Raw genomic sequence first — 21,082 nt, 5'->3', positions numbered from 1 at the left:
TTTTATAATACACATTTTCTTCACTAATGCAAGTTTGAACATATTTTTAAAGAAATCTGAAATAAATGTAATTAAAATAATAATAACAACTTTATAGACCGACCAAAGCTGCAAGTGAAACAAATGTGCAGCCGAGTGAGGGTGCAATGCTGCTTTTCTTCGGTCCACCTTAAGAACGTTCCTGTATTTATGATTTCCTGAAAACCTTTCCAACCAATCACAAAGCGTCCAGCGTACCTGCCTAGCGCTCTTGCGCTTCTGATTGGTCGACGCTCAGAACTCTCAGCCAGTCCGCTGCCTGCAAGCGCTGTATGGAGCCACTAGAGAATGACAGGTCGAAAAAAAAACAAAAAAGGAAGAAGGAAAATTTGCTCAGCTCACGCCATTGCCTTTCGCCGTGGAGGATGAAAAGTTTCGGAAACTTTTCGTCTTCATTATAAGCTGCTTTCGGTCTAAAGAACCGACGCCGACAGGAATTATATCTGGACTGGACATATTCTCCTCTTGTCTGTGTATATGTGAGAGGATTTACCAGAATAACGCACACTTTCATCGACATGTAAAGGAAACAGGGGATTTTACATGCTAGTCATATTTTAAACACTTCTCAGAGACACCGGACAACCATGTCGGGGGGTATCGGTATATATGCGGTCAAGAAACGGAAGAAGCCCGTTCAGAAAATGTAAGTTTTTTGGGAACTCTCACGTTCAAGTTAAAACCGCGCTCGCGTCTCGCGCAGCAAGGTTATTTATACAATCTAACAAAATTTCGAACGGGTATGTAATGTTTCACTGTAACATTCTGACAACAGAATGGAGCGCGTTCCATTCAGCAAATGGTATCATTTGGTATCCAGCGTGTCATTTGCTGTACAGAACGTTCTAAACTGTGTTTGAAGGTAACTATACATTAATATATATATATATATATATATATATATATATATGAAATTGGAATCGGCTACGTTTTCATATAGAAAAGGCGATATGAAACGCTGCACATAGCCTAATACATAATTAAGCTTATGAACTAATGTTTTGGTCTGCAAAATGACTCCCTGGGGTGATTTTTGACTTTCCTGTGAATCTCGGGAAAGTTTAATTTGCTGTAATGACAAACTAAAATGTCAAATGTATCATTTAAGTGTAATTTCTGCCATGCAAAATCGAAGTGGTGTGTCAAAATCACGTCCAGTTTGTTTTCTGCCACTTTGAATTCAATTGAGACATTTGAGTCACAGACCTGAGCAAAAGTGACAATTATTGCAAACAGTTTTATAGCTGGAAACAACGTTATTGTATAATGATTAAAACATTGTGTTTGTTGCATCACAAACAAAAGAAAGTCTGAATTTGACCCAGATCTGTATCCGTCGGGACACCTTAAGATTCAGGCTTGGTGTGTATAGTTCTGGGTCTGGCATGGAAATAGTACTCTTGTATTAATCATAATCAAGTTGAGAGTTGGCGGCGCTCTCACGCGATGCTTACACGAGGGAGGGGTGAGCCGGGGGGAGTATGTTATTGTAATCTGATATAGTTTTTTTTTTTTTTTTTCACATCATGAGAACACAGGTTTTTTTTTTTCGCTCGTTCCCCCCTCCTCAAATTAACATATTTTTAAGTCACGCAAACTCTTACGCAACTGTGGTGGAACTGGCTGAAAAGCCAAAGCACGCCTCTGAGTTGTTGTAGGAGCTTGCTGATGCTCTACTTTCATGATTTTGCAGATAGTTTGGTTGGGAAAAATGCAGTTGCCTTGAAGAGAATGACTTTATGGGAGCAGGTATATGCTTAATGCATCTGATGTTCTGTGCATAACTTATGTTGCACTGAAACATGGATTTGTGTCACGTCTTGAACAATAACCTTGCTTCTCTTTATCTAGAGCTTTCTCACTTTACATTTACAGTGTTCATGTTACACATATTGCATGCAGATATAATGGATCATAATAGTTGGGATGCTAACAAAGCATATCCACAGTAGTTTATTTTTAAGTACACTGTAAAAGCAGTTTGTCAGGTGATCTAAATATTAGCAAATGGTCAAATCAAGCATATTATATAATACTGGTAGTAATCAAAGTTTTTTTTTTCTTCCCCAGTGGCACCATTTAGACAGAAAGGTGGCAACTGGTTGATATAATGGCAATATACAATTAGATGTAGTTAATTCATAAATAATAATTATTTTTTTAGCTTAATTTTTACTTCAGTACCAAGTTACCAATAAGTATATACTGTTATTTTAATAGTTGCAGTTGCATATGTAAGAGCAAAACATAAAATACATTTGCGTTTCCATTTCTATCGCACAACAGCTAGTGATATGTTTGTTGTTATTTTTATTATTAAAGTATCCATACTGCTATATTTTATGATTAATAACATTATTATTATTGTCAAAATATTACAAAAATATTTGCATATCAATTTTCAGATGCAAACATACAAATATGTTATATATTTAGCCTATATATTTCTCGATATTGTTATTTTTAAAAATGGAAATCGGTCAATATAAATGATTGAATTTAATGTCCACAAAATTGCTCACATTAAAATGATCACTTATTTTACCTTGTTTTTACTTAAAATTAACTAAAACAAAAATATGTGAATCCAGTTGACAAGCTGATTGAAACTTTTGTTAGTCTGCCAATTTGGCCAATTAATATGATGTTATTTTAATGAAAGTTTCTGAATTTTTATTGGTTTATTTAGATAGGGGCAGTACATAAAAAAACATGGTTTCAGCCAATAAAAAATAAAACCTGAAAAAATGCATTATACATAGAGAATATAGCATACGTTATTGTGCATTTCAGGTTCTAGATCAGGTCGAAATGGTTCTTTAGGGTACCAACTGCACATTTTCACAGTATACTCAAGTAATCCTGCAACATGAACACTAATGTAAAGTGTGACTGTTTATTTCTTAAGCATTTTGTTTTAGGTTTAAGTGTTTATTACTGATTTATATCACTCAAGTTGATGAACAGGAGGGATTTGTGTGATAATTTGATGTGCACTCAGTATATTTGGCTTGCAAACTGTCCCGTAAGAGTGCAGTGGCGTGGAACCCCTTACCTGTTGACAGCCTCGTCAGGCCCACCCACTGGGTTATGTGTTTATTACGGCCATCGTTGGCGCAGGAGACGGACGACCTTTGCACGGTATGGCCACACTTCAGAATGGCTACTTACTGGAGCTTGAACTGCAATGTATGTTTTAGCATGCTGATAGACGTCCAAACGAGCCAGTAGGGTGGCGAGGCGCTAGAGCAGCCAAAGACTGCGACTGACACAAAGAGGGTATTGAGAGGGAGTGTAACCAGACTGCTGGCTTCACACCGCTGTAGCTGGAAGTTGGAATGCTGTAGAACAGTAGAACCTCTCTCTCTCTTTCTCTCTCTCTCTCTAAAGAACCTTGTCAAGATTTCCTCACTTCTAATCTATGCGAAAACAAAAACATAGGCGCAAGTAATGAACCGGCTAACCTCACCCTTCTGCTGAAAACAGTTGGAACTTCAACTGGAAGTTTTCAGCATCTCAACAGCGGGTTGAGAAAGTCAGCATGACTTTGAAATTGTCAGGAAAAGTAATGCAGCCTTGCTGAATGAAATCAGTTTCTTAAAAGAAAAAATTTCTGGACCTCAAACTTTTGAACGGTAATGTACAAATATCAGTTCTCCTAACAGTTAAATATCAAAAACATAGGCGCAAATAACGAACTGGCTAACCTCACCCTCTTGCAGTTGGAACTTCAAATGGAAGTTTTCAGCATCTCACTGTGATTTGGGAAAATCAGTATGACATTGAAATTGTTATAAGAAGAAATACAGAAACTACTAACATCTAACAGATGCCTTAAAATGAAAATAGGTCGTTGTAAATATTCCAGTGTTTATTGATATGCTAATATGTACATATGCCATTATGTATGTTTTCTTCAAACTGCAAGGTAATTTTTGATTGTTGTGTTACTGAGCAAATGGACCGACCTGAATCAACACTCTTATTAATAAAGGTTCTTTACTGGCATCGATGGTTCCAGAACCTTTCCATTCCACAAAAGGTTTTTCATAGTGGAAGGAAAACGTTCTTTAGGTTATTAGAATGTTCTTTGCACTAAGAAAAAATGGTTCTTTGGGGAACCAAAAATAGTTCTTCTATAGCACTGCTGTTAACCCCCCTTCTGTTTTTAAGGGTGTAAAGCAGTTTTTGGTGTAACAGTCTTGATGAGACTATTTAAAACAACAGTTGATCCAGAATGACAACTGTATGATGGTCATTCTTCTGTGGAACCCAAAAAGAAAATATTTTGAAGAATGTTTCACCTTTTTTGGCCATACAATGAAAGTCATTGGGGTCTTAGTATGTTGTTGAACCCCATTTACTTTCAATGTATGGATAATAAAATATCTTTTATTTATTTATTTATTGTACTTCCATTACATGGCAAGAAACTGTTTTAAAAAGCATCTTTTGTGTTTGACAGAAGAAAGATATTCATACAGGTGAGTAGACTGTAACTGATTGTAAATTTTTCAGGTGAATAATTCCGTTTAAGGTAAGTTTCAATTGGGCAAAATTATGCCTTTAAGTACAACCAAATTGGAAAATGGACCTGAACTCTGAAGTCAGTAGGGGTTATTAGCTGTAATTTAAAGTGTCTAATAGACTACATCATTATTTAAATACAGATTTGCGTGAAGAAAGATCAGCTGGTTTGTTTATTGCTCACATGACAGTCCCGCCTTCAGTAAGGCAGTTTGCACCCTGACAAAGCGCCTTAGAAAAGGCATGTTTACTGCGCTGTGCCTTTGGGATGGGTATTTCTGGCGTAGGAGCTCGGGTACATTGATACTAGGCTTTGATGTGTGCTGAAAGAAATTTGGGTCAGCACCAGTGCAGAGCATCCCTCCCTCACAGACTAGAGTTTCAGCCTGTCCGTCACTTCAAATACCCACAAATCTTGTCTCGAGGAAGGTATGAAGAAAGCAGACACTCAATAATGATGCTGATGTGTCTCTGCTCAGTCAGATAAAGTTTGCCACAGTGACTCAAGTGTGGTGACAGAACTTGAAGTTGTACCCGCTGACCTTAGAACCAGGTGGTATAGCTAGAAAAAAAATTTGATTTCAAGAAATACGTAATTATTAAAGAAACCATTTCAATTTGCATTTTAAAATAAATGTACTATTTGAATATATTTTCAAATCTGTTAACGTTTAAATTATAGACACTGTTAAAATATTAACATATTGTGAAACACGTAGTATAATGCCATGATCTTTAATGTACCGTAGTTGCCAAATATTATGAATAATTAATATACTGTATTTTACATCCCTGACTGACCTTCTGAGTCGCAGTGCCTGGTGCTGTGTGATGCATTGAATGCATGCCATTGGAGCCAATTTTAGCTCTGTTCTTTTTTTTCTGCAACTCGGGTTTTTGATTCAAACCAGATGTGGCTAAGCTTCAGCTGAGGTTATCGGGTGGAAAACAACCACTATTGACTGAATTCGCCCTTTTTTCTGATCTTAGAACCGTTTTCATGTTTCCATGCAAACGGAGTTTGGCAACTGGATAGGCACCAGATTGAGCTAAAAACAAGTTTGGACACGCTTGACTGACTTTTTCATGATCTTGCTATCTTTATTTGTGTTCTAATCATGAATTTATTTATGCATGCATGCATACTGCTACATAATTCCCATGTTAAACAATACAGTAATAGTCATAATAAAGAATGAAAAGTTGGTCCGAACTTTTGACTGGTGTATCGACACACAACTTTCCCTGCAGTAACAAGGATGTGGAAAACCGAGACCGAGATTTGCAGGAATGTACCATGGGATTTGTAGTAAAATTTTTCTCAAGCTTGATTGCCAAATGCTTTCAGATTGTTCTTTCTCTGTGTCCTCAGTAAACCTTTCAAACAACATGCAGACAAAAAAAGCTGTTGTGCAACAGTGACTGCAAACGTTTTGAAACCGTCTTTCCAGTGGTAGAGTTTTCAGAACGAGTGCCAGATTTAAAAGGAAAGAGAGGGAAAAGAAGGAATCAGTTGTATGTATAGAAAAGAAGCAAAGGGGGAGCGAAGAAATGTGCGTTAAAAGAATGCGACACAGGAAGAACAAAGAGATGAGTCTTCAGATGCTCCTCTGTGTATTCCAGGCAGCATGAGAAACCCTTTTGCATGTTGGGACCTGCAAGAGGAAAACAGTCATGATGTCATACCTCATGTGATTAGCCCGAAACACTTGTACACTAGAGGATAGAAGAAAGAATGAGAGATTTCAGATGTTCCCTCTGTAGTGATGTCTTCAATACAAAAAAAATCCTTTGCCAACCTCAGTGACCACAGTAAATGTTGGGAGGTCCACATGATCAGAGCTCCGATCACTGAAACAGATGTAATTCAGGAGGAATGTCGAAGTTCTATTTCCCGCTATAGGACATTCCAAAAAAATAATCATGGACAATAGACCAATAGAACAAAGCCACCATATTGGTAATTGCAAACATGAACATCCATTAACACGAAGCTGAAAACAATTACAATTTTCAGTAGGAAGTTATGGTTAGTTGGTCTGTTAGTGCTGCTGTGTAGCCACGCACAAGAGACTTCATTGTGAGGCTGGGCTTTAAAAGATTATTTGACCATCATGACAGACCCACAAAGACCTCTATGACCTTGCTTTATTGTCTCCATGTGTTTTTCATTTTGTTAAGTTGTTTAAAGGAGGACTCAAGAATATTTAATTGCTATGGAAATGTTGTCAATGGAATGACGGCAACATTTAATTTAATTAAATCTTTGCTTTGTTTTTAGTAGAAATTTTTCTATGTTTTAGTAAATGTTTTTAAACATAGAAAATTGCTATTTATGTATAAGGCAAATGTACATTATTATTATTATTATTAATGTGTTTTATTTTGTCTAGTATTTCCATACCAATGTTTATAAAAAAAAAAACATTTTGCAGAATGTTTTCTCTTTTTTATTATATTTTTATTCTTAGAAAAATGGCCTTTCAGGTCAAATGGACAAATTTATTTATTTTGTACATAAATGTCAATATTTATCAAAAAAATATTATTTTTTCATTTTATTATTTTTCAAAACTTAAATATTTTATATGGGCTTTTAATTTGCAATATAATGTGTGAATTACACTGTCGCTCAAAAGTTTGGGATCAATAAGATTTTTAATGTTTTTTAAAGTTTCTTCTGCTCATCAAGGCTGTGTCTGTTTTGTATATATTTTGTGAAATATTATTGCAATTTAAAATAACAGTTTTCTATTTTAATATACTTTAAAATATAATTTATTTCTCTGATCAAAGCTGAATTTTCAGCATCATTACTCCAGTAATTACTCAGTATCACATGATTCTTCAGAAATCATTGTAATATGCTGATTTATAATCAATGTTGGAAACCGTTGTGCTGCTTCATTTTTTTTTTTTTTTTTTTTTTGTGACCTGTGATATTTTTTTAGTATTCTATGATTAACAAAAAGTTTAAAAGAACAGCATTATTTAAAAAATAAATTTTGTGTTACAATATACAATGCTATTCAAAAGTTTGGGATCAGTACATTTTTTCTTTCTTTCTTTTTTTTTTTAAAGAAATTAATAATTTTATTCAGGAGGGATGTGTTAAATGAAAAAAAAAAAAAAGAGTCATAGTAAAGACTTATATTGTTAGAAAAGATTTCTATTTTGAACAAATGCTGCTCTTTTTAACTTTGTATTCATCAAAGAATCAAAGACAAAAGTATCACATGTTCCAAAAAACAATATGAAGCAGCACAACAGTTTCAACACTCATAATAAATCAGCATATTAGAATGATTTCTGAAGGATCACGTGACACTAAAATAGAATTTATTTCTGTGAATTTTCAGCATCATTACTCCAGTCTTCAAAGTATAGTAAAATAGGAAACCGATATTAGAAATTGCGATAAGATTTCACAATATTACTGTTTTTTCTGTGTTTTTGATCGAATAAATACAGCCTTAATGAGCAGAAGGGACTCCCTTAAAAACATTAAAAATCTTACTGATCCCAAACCTTTGAGCGGCAGTGTATATAGATATAATGTAACTCCTTAACGCACAATTGACAGCCAAATTAAAACCAAAACATTCCAAATAAGTGATTTATATTAAAAAGATATATTTAAACATACTTTGTAATGTATTGTCCATGTACAGTTAGCCCTGAAAAATAACTATTTGGAGATACAAAAACAAAAAAGCATTTGAGTCAGTTTTTACTGTAAGTTGAGTGACACATCTAGCTCAAAGATCACCATCGAAGGCCATTCAGATGAACGGAATCTCCTGAGAAATGAAATAGTAGGTGAATCAACAATGCCAACAAACGCCAACAATGACGAGCTCCTTCATGTCATTCTAGAGGAGCTGGAGCTCAGGGCCGAAGGGAAAGGAAGGGGCTGAACGCGCTCTTTTGTCCCCGCAGGCTCTTTTTTCGGAGGTTAGTTTTACTTTCTGGGAAACATAATTAGGGTCCGGCTCGGATGGCTAGAGTTACCGCTCTTAGTCTTCTGGGCTGGCAGGCAATGAAAAGGCAGTTCGAGGTTGAGTTACGGTCATAGTTTTGATGGCCGTGATTCCAGTAAGAGTCCTCAAGCTTAGATAATGACTTTTATGTCAGAGAGCAGACAGTTGTTTTAGTACTTAAACAGTAAAACTCTGTTTTTTATATTTCTGATTTGGCATTTAAAACTCATGGTGAGCATAAACATCAACTCTAAAGTTTTTAAGGTTTTCTTGGCACACGGCTTTGTTGCAGTGCTATTTAATGAATTAATATGAATCTAGAGAGCAGATTTGTTACGAAAACAGTAACTTATGCAACTCTATGCAAGGCTGTATACAGCGATAATAAACCGAGCTCTGATTAGCAAAGACCTTTCATACATCTATGTAATGCTGCAAGCATGCAGGAGAAAAGCCCTCTTAAGATTTCAATAATTCAGTTCAGAGCTTATAAATCTAAACTCTGTAACTTCCAAGCATCACATACCGTGAAACCCCATCGTTATTTAGTTTCCTTTGTTTTTTCAGCATTCACAATAAATGAAAAAGTAAAACAACTAAATCATGCAGATAATGCAATGCATCTGGTGAGTTTTTGTTTTTCCAAACAGAATTTTGCATTTACTCAATATTTTACATTTCACCAACCAGTGTACAAAAAGAGCCGATGTGAGCAAGACATTGTTCAGTTACCGAAATGACTGGGCTCATTGTTTTACTTTAGTATCAACTCTGGACCAAAATACTGAGGTTGAATACCTAAGTTCACATATCACACTGTCTGCAAGCTCTTGAGAATGCATGAACCTCTATTTATACATATTTATAGGTTGCTTTCTACCAAAACAATGATAAGCCAGTTCTGTATGGTTTTTATTCTTTGTGTATTATACACAGACAATAATTCTTTGCAGGATCTCTCTTCTTAAATTCTTCCTTGTGGACATTTTCCATTAAGACCACCTGCATTCCATAAGATATTTAAATAAATAGACGCCACAAGACTTACAAGCATTATGGGCTTATCACAGTCCGTAACAAGCAGTGTAACCCAATTTTTTCATCGATTTCTTCTTCCAGACCCAAACCACCACCACCTGATGGTGTGAAATCCAACCCCTCCAAGCGGCACAGAGACCGGCTGAACAGCGAATTGGACAAGCTGACCAACCTTCTACCCTTCTCAGAAGATGTCCGTGCACGGCTGGACAAACTGTCGGTGCTTCGACTCAGTGTTGGATACCTGAAGGTCAAGAGCTTCTTCAATGGTGAAATCACAACTTATTTTTAGAGTTTCGGTTTTCATCTCGGTGATAACTTTTGCTGTTTTGTGCATTTATAACATGGTCAGTTTTTCTTTTTCAGCCTTTGTTAAGTTCATATTTTTACATATATGTTGGGCCAGTGTTATTACTGCAGTAACTAACTGTAAGCTAGGAAGAGAGAGCAGGAAATGATGTGGAGAAGGGGGAACAGGGTCAGATGTCACAGCTGAGTCAGAGTAACTGCTAAACTCCCACTCAGAGTGCTAAACAGTCACTAATTAATCATTGTTTCCCAGCAAATTTGAGTTAAATTGTTTAATTTCTCAAGTTCACTGTCGCAATCGTTGAAGTCCATTCTACCAGAATGAAGGAACAGGGGAAGTGGCTTCTTTTACACTACCACATATCACCCTCTATGTTTTTTTTTTAATGCTTCTCAGAATTATGATTCAGTCTCAGTTCTAATTATGTTTTATGTTTATTAATTTATGTAGCATCTCAAGTAAATTCTACTGAATTTGTTTGCATAGTTTACCGTAAGGTCCATGTCACATGAATAATACGCTAGAAACTTGTGACCTCAGCTGACGTGTTTATCATCTCTAGAAAGTTGCAAGAGAGCTGAAAGATCACATGCTAGTCTGGTTTGGGGTCCTTAACTTACTTGACTTTCTTGACATCATAAATTAGGCTTGGTTTTTTTTTTTTTTTTCCATTTGACTTTCTGCTGGCTAAAAGGTTTAAAAAATAACCCACATAGACATTTGTGAGTTGTGAGGATCAGTTTCTCTGAGAGTTTCAGATCTTTAGCCAATAAATGCTTGTTTGTTTGTGTGTCTTGAGAAAAGTCTCAGAAAAACATGCCAACATGACCTTGCAAAGAGCGACGTAGGATCTTCTCATGGATTTAATCAAATTTCTAAGAATAATATAGAGGGGAAACCTCTCAACGGAAGATTAAATTAGTTATTCCCAGAACAAAACCATCCGTAATGTCTGTCTAAGATAAACTGGGGTTTTTATTTTCCGTAGAAATTCATATGTAGTATTGTTGTGTTTGTCAGTGATGGATTCTTAATTGCAGTCAGGAATGTGAAGTGGTCTTGAAGACAGACAGTGTAAAATGTCTCTTAAATTGAGTTTTAAATTGTCTTATTTTGCAGTAAAAAATGTAAATTAAATATCAATGTTTTTCACTGATATTTAGAATTTTTAACTGAGAAAATAAGACAGTAGATTGAGAACAGGATATTTTCCAGGGGACAAAAAGCTGTTTTGCAGATGTAGTCCGATTTGGAGAGATGTAGCTATTAAGACTTCATAACAATTGAAAGGCTTATCCACCTGTCAAATATGGATTTTGATTTGACTTCACTTAACACGTACACAGGATGAAAATAGCCCAGAGGACATGGGTTGCTGTACTTTGTTATCATTTCTAGATGATTATATGACAAGACTTAGGCCTTGCCCTCGTGTACTTTCGTGTCTTTACATGACCTATTTAACACAATATCTGGATATAGTATTAGATTTTGCTGCCATAATTACGAAGGTGGTTTCTTTTCTTGTATAAATAATTACAGCAAACATGTCCATTGTTTAAAAAGACTTTTACACATTGACCTTTCTTCTCGTACCCAGTCATAGGTCCGATGTTCTTTATCTTTAACTCCGTTATCTCGCTTTTTGAACATGATAGTGGCAGCAAGCATGCGTCTTTTCTTGAACTCCTTGCTGAGTAAGTGTGGTAGCTATGAAGTGTATGCAGAGAATTCCATTGTGAAAAGACAAAGGGCCTTATGGGAAATATTTTTGGAGTCATCATGGCACCATCAGTGGGCAAGGAAGACAAACAGGCAAAGTTTGGCATAAAGAGTGCTGAATCAGACAACATGGAGTTCCTGGCACCATACTGGACTCCCCACCTTGTTCTGTCATGCTGAGCCTGTCCAAACAAACACACAGACAGACAATTGGCAGGGAACTTGTCCAGTCTGGATGGGCAATTGAGAGACTCACTAATAGCCCAGTTTAGAAACGGGTAGAAATGATGTTTTTGCAGAACACAAGGTCTTACCCAGTGTCATCTCAAAGGTCTCTGACCTGTCATCATTTCACTGCCAGTCTCCAACTTCCTTTTCCTCTGAGGAACTGGCCATGCATTGTGTGGAAATTCATCAAGTCTTTCCCCTCTCCTCCACCACCCTTTTACATTTTTCATTTGAAATCGGGCCTCCAAACAAACAGACCACCAAAGGCTCGACAGAACCCCAAATGTGCCAGCCTGCTGCCCCCAGCTAAGCTTCCTTTTATTGTTCTACTAAAATAGCAACAATTAGAAACAGGCATTTGGGGGAGAGTAGAAGAGCGAGTGGGAACAAGATAGCACAGGAAACGAGAGCTAAGTGTGAAGCAGATAGTCCAAAAAAAGACCTGCCCACAAGATTCACAGAGCACTTGTCGCTCTCAAAAGACTGGAGACCAAAGAGATCAAATAAAACATCTCTATGCATTTGTTTGTGTGCAACAACAACTAGTAACCACATGTGTGAAGCAGAGAAACGAGGGCAACATGAGGCCCTTCAAGCAGACAGTGTTTGGTGTTGCTGCAGTGTGTGCAGCATAAATAATCTGTGACAGACAGGAAACACAAGGTATTGTGGTAAGACAGTCATTTCGCAGGTTCTTTTGAAAGAACGAGCAAGGAAAACAAGTGACAGACATGCTGGCAGGAAAAAGGCAGCATTGGAAGCATCTGGTAGGCGTATCCAAACCGAGGTGCTAGACAAATGCCTACTTCCTTCATTGGCCCCATCTTATCTGTCTTTCCGGCAGTGCTCTGTTGTTTTCAGCCCCGCATCTGTGTTGCTACTCTTTCAAAAGAATGTACATTGGACTGGGGACTGGGACATATACTTCACTTTCCATAAATAATTGCTGTAATATCAGGAAGTAACATCATCCTCAATAGTGAGGCTTGAATTGGCCCAATCCAAGCTATTTTCAATCCCTCCCCAACAGTATTAATTGGATCAAGGCTAAGAGTACAGTAACTCTTTTATTAGCTTGTCTATTTTCGTCACTAGCTATGAAACGCAGAGAGGCGTGCCCAGGGCCTCTGTGTCTGGCTTCTAGCAGGTCAGACACTGCCTTTGCAGAGAATGGATCCTCTGTTGGTGTCCTCCCATCATCCAAGGCTGGAGATGGAAGGACCTAGAAGGTTGCACTGAGAAAAACCACAAGATTCGGTCCCACGGTGAGATGCACAAATGGGACATTGTGTGAACTGCGTTCCCAGCATGCACTGGGGCCAGAGCATCGTTGTGTATTGATGAGGGTCAGGTCTGGAGGAGTCGCTGCATAGAATGGTCCTTGTCTGAAGTGTAATGTGGTGTGTCATTGGTCTAGCTTGGCTTTGACCTTAGGGATGAATCGGTCGGCTTCAAAACTACTTTTGCGGTGCCAAGAGTATGATGGAAAGAGAGACAGGCAGAAAGATTCCAGGAAAGAAAGGTTCATTGTTCCTAACTTTTTTGGTCTTCATCTTTGCCCTTTCAACGTTTAAACAAGTTTCTATGCCTCTACTCTGTTCAAAGCTTTTAGCCTCATCCTTGTACTTGCAGCAAATTTCCATCGTGCTCTCTCTCCTTCTGTTTTTCTGAACTGCATTTTCTGCATCTTATCTTAGTAGAGATCACCACGTTCCTGACGGTAAATAGATGGCAGGTTGAGGGTGGTAGGGCTGAGGGAGGGAACGGTTGGTGCTCAGAGCCCTGAGGCATTCCGGCACGCTATGGGGGCACTGCAGGTGGTGGAGACCTCCAGACCACTTGGGGTCTCTCTCATAAGTTATGTTTTAAAAGAAGCAGTAACTCACCTTATTCTTTTTCCCATACTCGTTTGTCTGATTTTGACCATTTTGGGTGGAACCTTTGGTGGCTTTGTCTATCAGCTTTTCTTCCACCTCTTCAGATGTGTACAGTGTCTAGAATGTGTCAGAGTTCAGGGCCCGTATTCACAAAACATTTTATCTTACCACTAAGAGTTCTCCTAAATAGCAGTAAAAGGTTTTAGCTAAGAGTTTTCTCTTAAAACCTATTCACAAAGCTGCTGAGACAAACTTTTACTAAGGAATAGAGAGAAGTCTTAAGCTAAGAGTAAGGGGCGGGGTTGACCTCGTTGCTATGGATGATGTCAGCATGCTTACTAACTATGCACACAGTGATTGGCTGAGAGGGTCAGAGTTTTATTTATAGAAATATTGTAGAGTGCAATATCATGTTGCCATATTCAAATAAACGTTAAAATAAAAATGTTAATTGCCACATTCAAATAAAGATTTTAAAATGCAAGCCAAGTGTCACTATGTTCAGCTAATTGTCAGCCTCTTACATGTATGCTTCTCATAATTAGGGAATATGCATATAAACAGCCTTTTACTTAACAGAGTAGAATAATCATGGCTGATGGTAAGACATGCAAACATAAAAGAAAACCAAACTGGACACAAGCACAGCTGTTACTTCTTGCCCAGCTGGTTAATGAAAACAATATAATCAAAGGAAAATTTGGAGTTGGAATAACCTCCATACCAAAGGTCATACCTTTATAAAAGCTCATTATCATCAAATATTTCCAAAATGTTTATGTTCTGAGGCAGATTGCCGGCAACAGCCATTTTAGGATAGTTTGTGGCTTGGTCTTAGTGACTTAGGAGTCCTCTTCACTACTCCTAACCTTTCACAGATTTAGGAGCTAGTTTTAGAGCTTAAAATTCTTTTGAACTACTCTTAGAGCAAAAATTTAGGAGTCCTAAATTTAGGACTGACACGCCAATTATTTTTATGGTTCTCTCCTAAATTGGCATGCTATGAGCTACTTTTAGCCTTAAGATGTTTTGTGAATACGGGCCCAGAAGTGGTAATAAGCCAGACGACGACTTCTTGATGTCAAGGAACTCTGTACCTCATCGTTCCTCAACCCAACCTTCATTGGCCAATTAAGGGCTTTCTGTAGGACAAGAAGTGGCATCCTTTTGGTAATGAGGCAGTTTTTGGTTGATGTTGAACATGAACACCATCTTTTGCAACACCATGCTGGGATGTCTTTAAACTTGCATGAGGAAAGATGGTCCTTACCCTGTTTTATCTGACAAACTTCAACAATTGTCTAATTTATTAATTGTAAGGTACAGGTTGAGGTCAGATTGTTGTTGCAGTAAAAATAAAGTGTTAACTCTCTTTAACCTTCAACTGCTTGAGTAGGTTTCTTGTGTTTTGTTTGAGGAATTTGAGGGGTTGTCAAAACTTTGGTTTTTGCTTTCCTTCGCTCCTTGTTTATGAAAGATGGAATGGCAGAGCAGCCAAGAAAATGGAACAAAAATGCTTGTACGTGTTTTCTAACCCTCAGTATTCCCAAGTCCTGTCAACTCTAGTTGGACCTGCAGTGCTAACACCTGATTTAATTTTTTAAGTCCATGAAAGCAACATGCATTATTGTCCTGCTCAAGTTTTTGTTTTCCCTGCCCTTATTTGTGTTTGTTTTGGGGGGGTGGGGGTTCTGTCTCCTATTGTCCTCGGTCAGAAGAGTTCGCCTGCCCTTTCTTTTGTTGATGGGAGACAAGACAGATGGACTCGGAACATCAATATTTGTGTTGGCATGAGTCAGTGGAGACTTACACCAGAGGCTTTTGGAAAGTAAGAACAGAGAGGAAAGACGAGGGCCTCTCTCACTCCCTCGTTTCAGCTGCGCAATTTTCTGTTCTTCTTACCGCCGGATGACCTGACCTGCCGCGTCTTTGAATGTGAGAGACAGCTTTGTCGGCCTCTCTTTTTTTGCCCTTTGATGTGAACGTTTAGTCATCAGTCTCACCAGAGAACAACAATCACAGCAGGGGTCTCAATTCTGAGCTTATACATGCACAGGATTACATGACGCCCTGTTACTTTGATGTACTAATGCGTTATGTAGAAAAATGCATTTATCTTTGTTTTGCAGGACTACAGGCCTGATTAAACTTTGGCAATATATTCATTTTTGAAATTTATCCTACAAACCATATTAGGGAAGCACAAGATATAGTTGCCTTATTTAGAAGTGTAGATGGTATTTTATATTTCTGTATGGGGGTATATAAATGTCATGATTCAATACGTAGCATGATACCGTGAACTCAGATATGCAAGATAAATCAACCTAGTACTCCAGTTTTCAAACTAGTGCTTTTCACACACACATACACATCTCCTTGACATCACTATGTTCCTGAGACACTCATCTGAAATACCATGATAATAATGATCTTTGTATCCATGTAGCCTAAGGTAATTCTCATTCAGGTGATGCTGTCTCTATTTATATCCTGGCACACGTAACCTCTGTTACCCAGTAGCACTCGTATGCAAACCAGGTCGCCCACTAATATGAAACCAACTTTTTGATCATTCAAATTTACAGCATCTCTTTCTTGTGGCCCATTGTTTATATAGCCTATTTTTCTACAGCATGACTTGCAAGCATGGCAACTTTTTTTGTTCGCATTTTGTCTGCCTAGCAAGTCACAACCACATGTGGTTAAAATGTGCTGTTTTTACACCCACTAAAAAGGAGAAATAGTAAAACTGTAGTGCTAATCCAAATGGGGCTCTCGCAGGCTCATAACGCGAAAACAACAAATGCTGCAGTGTTCCCCCACACTTGAGGTGGCGATAGCATCAACAAGCATGCCTATCAGCAACACAAGACGGAGCTTTTAAGATCATCACAGTCAAAACACAGAGCTCGGCTACTCAAGTGGAGACAGGCCCAAGAATGATAAAGAGCCAGCATAACCTTACTTTTGAGAGAGAAGGTTGGAAAGAAAGGTATCATAATGCCTTGGTAGTCATTGGAAATAAATGAATGTGTCAGTGATCAAGAACAAACAAAGGGAGGAAGAAAATAGTCTTCTGTTATTAGGTTGTCTTTATGCAAAAATTTCAGTAGCAGATACAGGGCTGCCAACTTTTGAGTTCAACTTGGAGTGAGAATTCCCACAGTGGGGAAACATTTTTAATACAATATATATATATATATATATATATATAACACCAGAGTTTCGTCTGACATCTGGACATGCCTAGTAGTTAATGTCATAGGGAGAGCAGGGTAAGATGAGCCAGTGGGTAAGTTGACCCGCACCTTGTATCTTGCCAACTGTCCACTTTTACTGTCATGTGACCATATATTTAGGAACCACCCATTATTTCTGCCACACTGTGAAAAGAAGAAAAACAGGGGAGGAATGTAAGGCACCATAAACACTGAAGTAGTTAAATCTCTGAAGTATAAACTGGTATTTTAATATAATATTACACAACTGATTTAGTTTATCATATATATAAATATTATTTGTAGTTTATTTAATAGGGACAGTGTACAAGCGCACCAAACCCTTCTCTGATGATAACCAGAAGATGCTTTTCATCACATTATAATCAGATATATGTTTCCACCTGTAAGTCCCTAATGGCCGGGTTAACGTTGCAGAAAAGCTACCATGCCAAGAATCTTTTGACTAAAACGTTTATTAGTTTCATTGACATTTATTCCTTCATTCTAATTCAGTTTTTTTCTTTTTTTTTTGCTTAAACTCTCTGTTTAGTCTGTTTTTGGGAAGATTGCAACTTTGGTGTTCAACATATTGTTTCAGAAATGCAAACCACTTAAGACTGAATTTAAACTTAATTTTGTTGGTTTTATGTTGTTTAAGTTAGTTTTAAGAAACAAAATATGAAAAGGAAATTTGATTATTAAACAGAGAGATGATTCACAAGCGTGCGGGAAAAAAGTCCAGTGTTTAGAGGTGAGTGAAGGCAATGGCCAATCACAGGTTTTCAAGAAATCAACAGACATGTCTGTGATTGGCTACATTGCTCAGCACTACGAAAACACGTTGTAAATAATCTTGACGCTTTCCAGAGCGCAAACACAAATGCGCACAGGAGCCTTTACCAAATTTGTTTTGCCAATATCCTATTATTATAGTTTTAACTGAGCGTTCTTTTCATTGCGTGAGAAAATGGATGTGTGGCGTGAGAGCGTGAGAAAAGTGTCAATTGCGTGAGTCTCACGCATTCATAGCCCTGCAGATACCAAACCATAAATGTTGATACCACAAAGTTCAATATGGGTTTGAATGCATAAATGTAATATATTTTGGAATTTATTTAATCATTTTAAAATGTGTTTACATTTGTATTTATATAAAATATTTATATTTTAATTAATTCAATTTAATTTATTTTTTAATGTATCCAATAATTGTAACATTTATTTAAATATTAGTTGAATGTATACAAAATTAATACATCTTTCAGTCAGAAAAAACTTGTTTTATACTTTTTAGTAAACTTTTTTTATATACTTTTTTAAAATACTTTTTAGAATTTTTGCGCTTCCTTTTTAAAGTTTTAACATCAATTTGGTATCAAAGTTCAAGCATTTTTGATCCCTATACCGTGACATCTTTCAGAAGTGATTAATGTGCCAGCAGTGATGAGTAATCACATAATTCCAGGTTGTAGCGCTCTTCAAACAGACTGTATCATGCAGACCCGGAGCAGTAATTTCACTCGTGTGGTATGTTGTGCACAGCACCAAACAGCTTGTTTTCTTCATAGTGTGCATGAGACTCTAGTATGAATCACTAGGCACGAGAGTCAGTGTAGATCTGCCACCAGATGTTAGCATCTAAGTGCTTTGCTGGCTTGCGGCTACTCCTCGCCTCATGCTGTGATTTTCATGGGTTTTCCTGCTAAAACATGATGCTACACAGCACATTTGGGCCCACTCCAATAGATGTGAGCCAAGGTTAGTAGGGAAGTGGCTAGATTGAGGTGGGGTGGGGGGGGGAGAAAAATCATGAGTCACTTTCATGCTATCAGTCATTTTTGCTAAGTGAAATGTTAACGGATAGGAAATGGCTAAACCAAAAAATGCAGGGTGGTTAACCCTCAGTCTTCTGGAAATTTACTGTCGTAGCCTTGCATAGTAACCATCTATCTGATTAACACTGTTATTTGTTGTATGTTTTTTCTACATGTACCATATTGGCATAGTTGAAGTAACTTTGAATGCCATATAAATAAAAAATGATACCCATTCATATGGTTATTATAAGTTACTTCATAATTTTCCAAGAATACAACAGATTTACCATGGGACGTGCCCAAAATACAATGGTATTACCACAGTACTTTCTTACAAAGCATCCTTAGCATGCTAACAAAAAAGTACTATGGTACCACCATGGTTGTATTGGACATGGTACGATATTTTGGACATGTACTATCAAAGTATAGTTTAAATGAATATAAATTAATATGATACCCATGAATTTGGTTTTCACAAGGTATTCCATTGTTTTAAGATATTACTGTACATGACTTACATCGTACATGCCCAAAATAACTATGTTGCCGCTGATAGCCTCGTGGGCGGCATGTCGACATACAGCTGTTGCGCTTCGGGCGTTCCGAGTTCAAATCCCAGCTTGCGGACCTTTCCCGATCCCATACCCCTCTCTCTCTCCCACTTCGTTTCCTGTCCTCTCTACACTGTCCTATCAAATTAAAGGCAAAAACAATAAAAACACATTTTTAGCAGTATGGTCCCATCGTGGTTGTTTTGGCACCCTGGTAATGCCATGGTATTTTGTACATGTGTTATGGTATACTTGGAAGTATCATGGAGTACCATATAAAATACAATACAGGTGCTGGTCATATAATTAGAATATCATCAAAAAGTGAAACTTGTATATTATATTCATTCATTACACACAGACTGTTATATTTCAAATGTTTATTTCTTTTAATTTTGATGATTAGAGCTTACAGCTCATGAAAGTCAAAAATCAGTATCTCAAAATATTAGAATATTTACATTTGAGTTTGAATAAATGACCATCCCTACAGTTTAAATTCTGGGTATCTCTTGTTCTTTGAAACCACAATAATGGGGAAGACTGCTGACTTGGCAATGATCCAGAAGACGAACATTGACACCCTCCACAAAGAGGGTAAGTCACAGAGGGTCATTACTGAAAGGTGTGGCTGTTCACAGAGTGCTGTATCAAAGCATATTAGATGCAAAGTTGACTGGAAGGAAGAATTTGGGTAGGAAAAGGTGCACAAGCAACAGGGATGACCGCAAGCTTGAGAATACAGTCAAGCAAAGCTGATTCAAACACTTGGGAGAGCTTCACAAGGAGAGAACTGAAGCTGGAGTCAGTGCATCAAGAGTCACCACGCTCAGACGTGTTCAGGAAAAGGGCTACCAAGCCACTTCTGAACCAGAGACAACGTCAGAAGCATCTTACCTGGGCTGTGGAGAAAAGAACTGGACTGTTGCTCAGTGGTCCAAAGTCCTCTTTTCAGATGAAAGTAAATTTTACATTTCATTTGGAAATCAAGGTCCCAGAGTCTGAAGGAAGAGTAGAGAGGCACAGAATCCATGTTGCTTGAAGCCAGTGTGAAGTTTCCACAGTCTGTGATGATTTGGGCTGCCATGTCATCTGCTGGTGTTGGTCCACTGTGTTTTCTGAAGTCCACAGTCAACACAGCCATCTACCAGGAAATTTTAGAGCACTTCATGCTTTCTTCTGTTGACAAGCTTTATGGAGATGCTGATTTCATTTTCCAGCAGGACTTGGCACCTGCCCACACTGCCAAAGGTACCAAAAGCTGGTTCAATGACCATAGTGTTACTGTGCTTGATTGGCCAGCAAACTCGCCTGACCTGAACCCCATAGAGAATCTGTGGGGTATTGTCAAGAGGAAGATGAGAGACACCAGACCCAACAATGCAGATGAGCTGAAGGCCACTATCAGTGCAACCTGGGCTCTCATAACACCTGAGCAGTGCCACAGACTGATCGACTCCATGCCACGCCGCATTGCTGCAGTAATTCAGGCAAAGGAGCCCCAACTAAGTATTGAGTGCTGTACATGCTCATACTTTTCATTTTCATACTTTTCAGTTGGCCAAGATTTCTAAAAATCCTTTCTTTGTATTGGTCTTAAGTAATATTCTAATATTTTGAGATACTGATTTTTGACTTTCATGAGCTGTAAGCTCTAATCATCAAAATTAAAAGAAATAAACATTTGAAATATATCAGTCTGTGTGTAATGAATGAATATAATATACAAGTTTCACTTTTTGAATGGAATTAGTGAAATAAATCAA

At 37.6% G+C, this 21,082-nt stretch overlaps 1 protein-coding gene across 1 annotated transcript in view; it reads left to right on the top strand.

Moving 5' to 3' along the window:
• The first annotated feature begins 352 nt into the window (after positions 1-352).
• The window catches only part of ahr2 (aryl hydrocarbon receptor 2), a 63,289-nt gene continuing 42,559 nt past the window's right edge, over positions 353-21,082 (top strand). The window contains exons 1-2 of the mRNA XM_058759839.1: positions 353-685; positions 9,666-9,853. Of these exons, the coding sequence (XP_058615822.1) occupies positions 627-685; positions 9,666-9,853 (247 nt within the window). The 5' untranslated portion in view covers positions 353-626. The remainder of the gene's footprint in view (positions 686-9,665; positions 9,854-21,082) is intronic.

The sequence above is a fragment of the Onychostoma macrolepis genome, chromosome 22 (genome assembly GCF_012432095.1).
Source record: "Onychostoma macrolepis isolate SWU-2019 chromosome 22, ASM1243209v1, whole genome shotgun sequence".
Lineage (NCBI taxonomy): Eukaryota > Metazoa > Chordata > Actinopteri > Cypriniformes > Cyprinidae > Onychostoma > Onychostoma macrolepis.
Note: the sequence above shows the minus strand (reverse complement) of the source record. Positions and strands in the feature narration are given on the sequence as shown.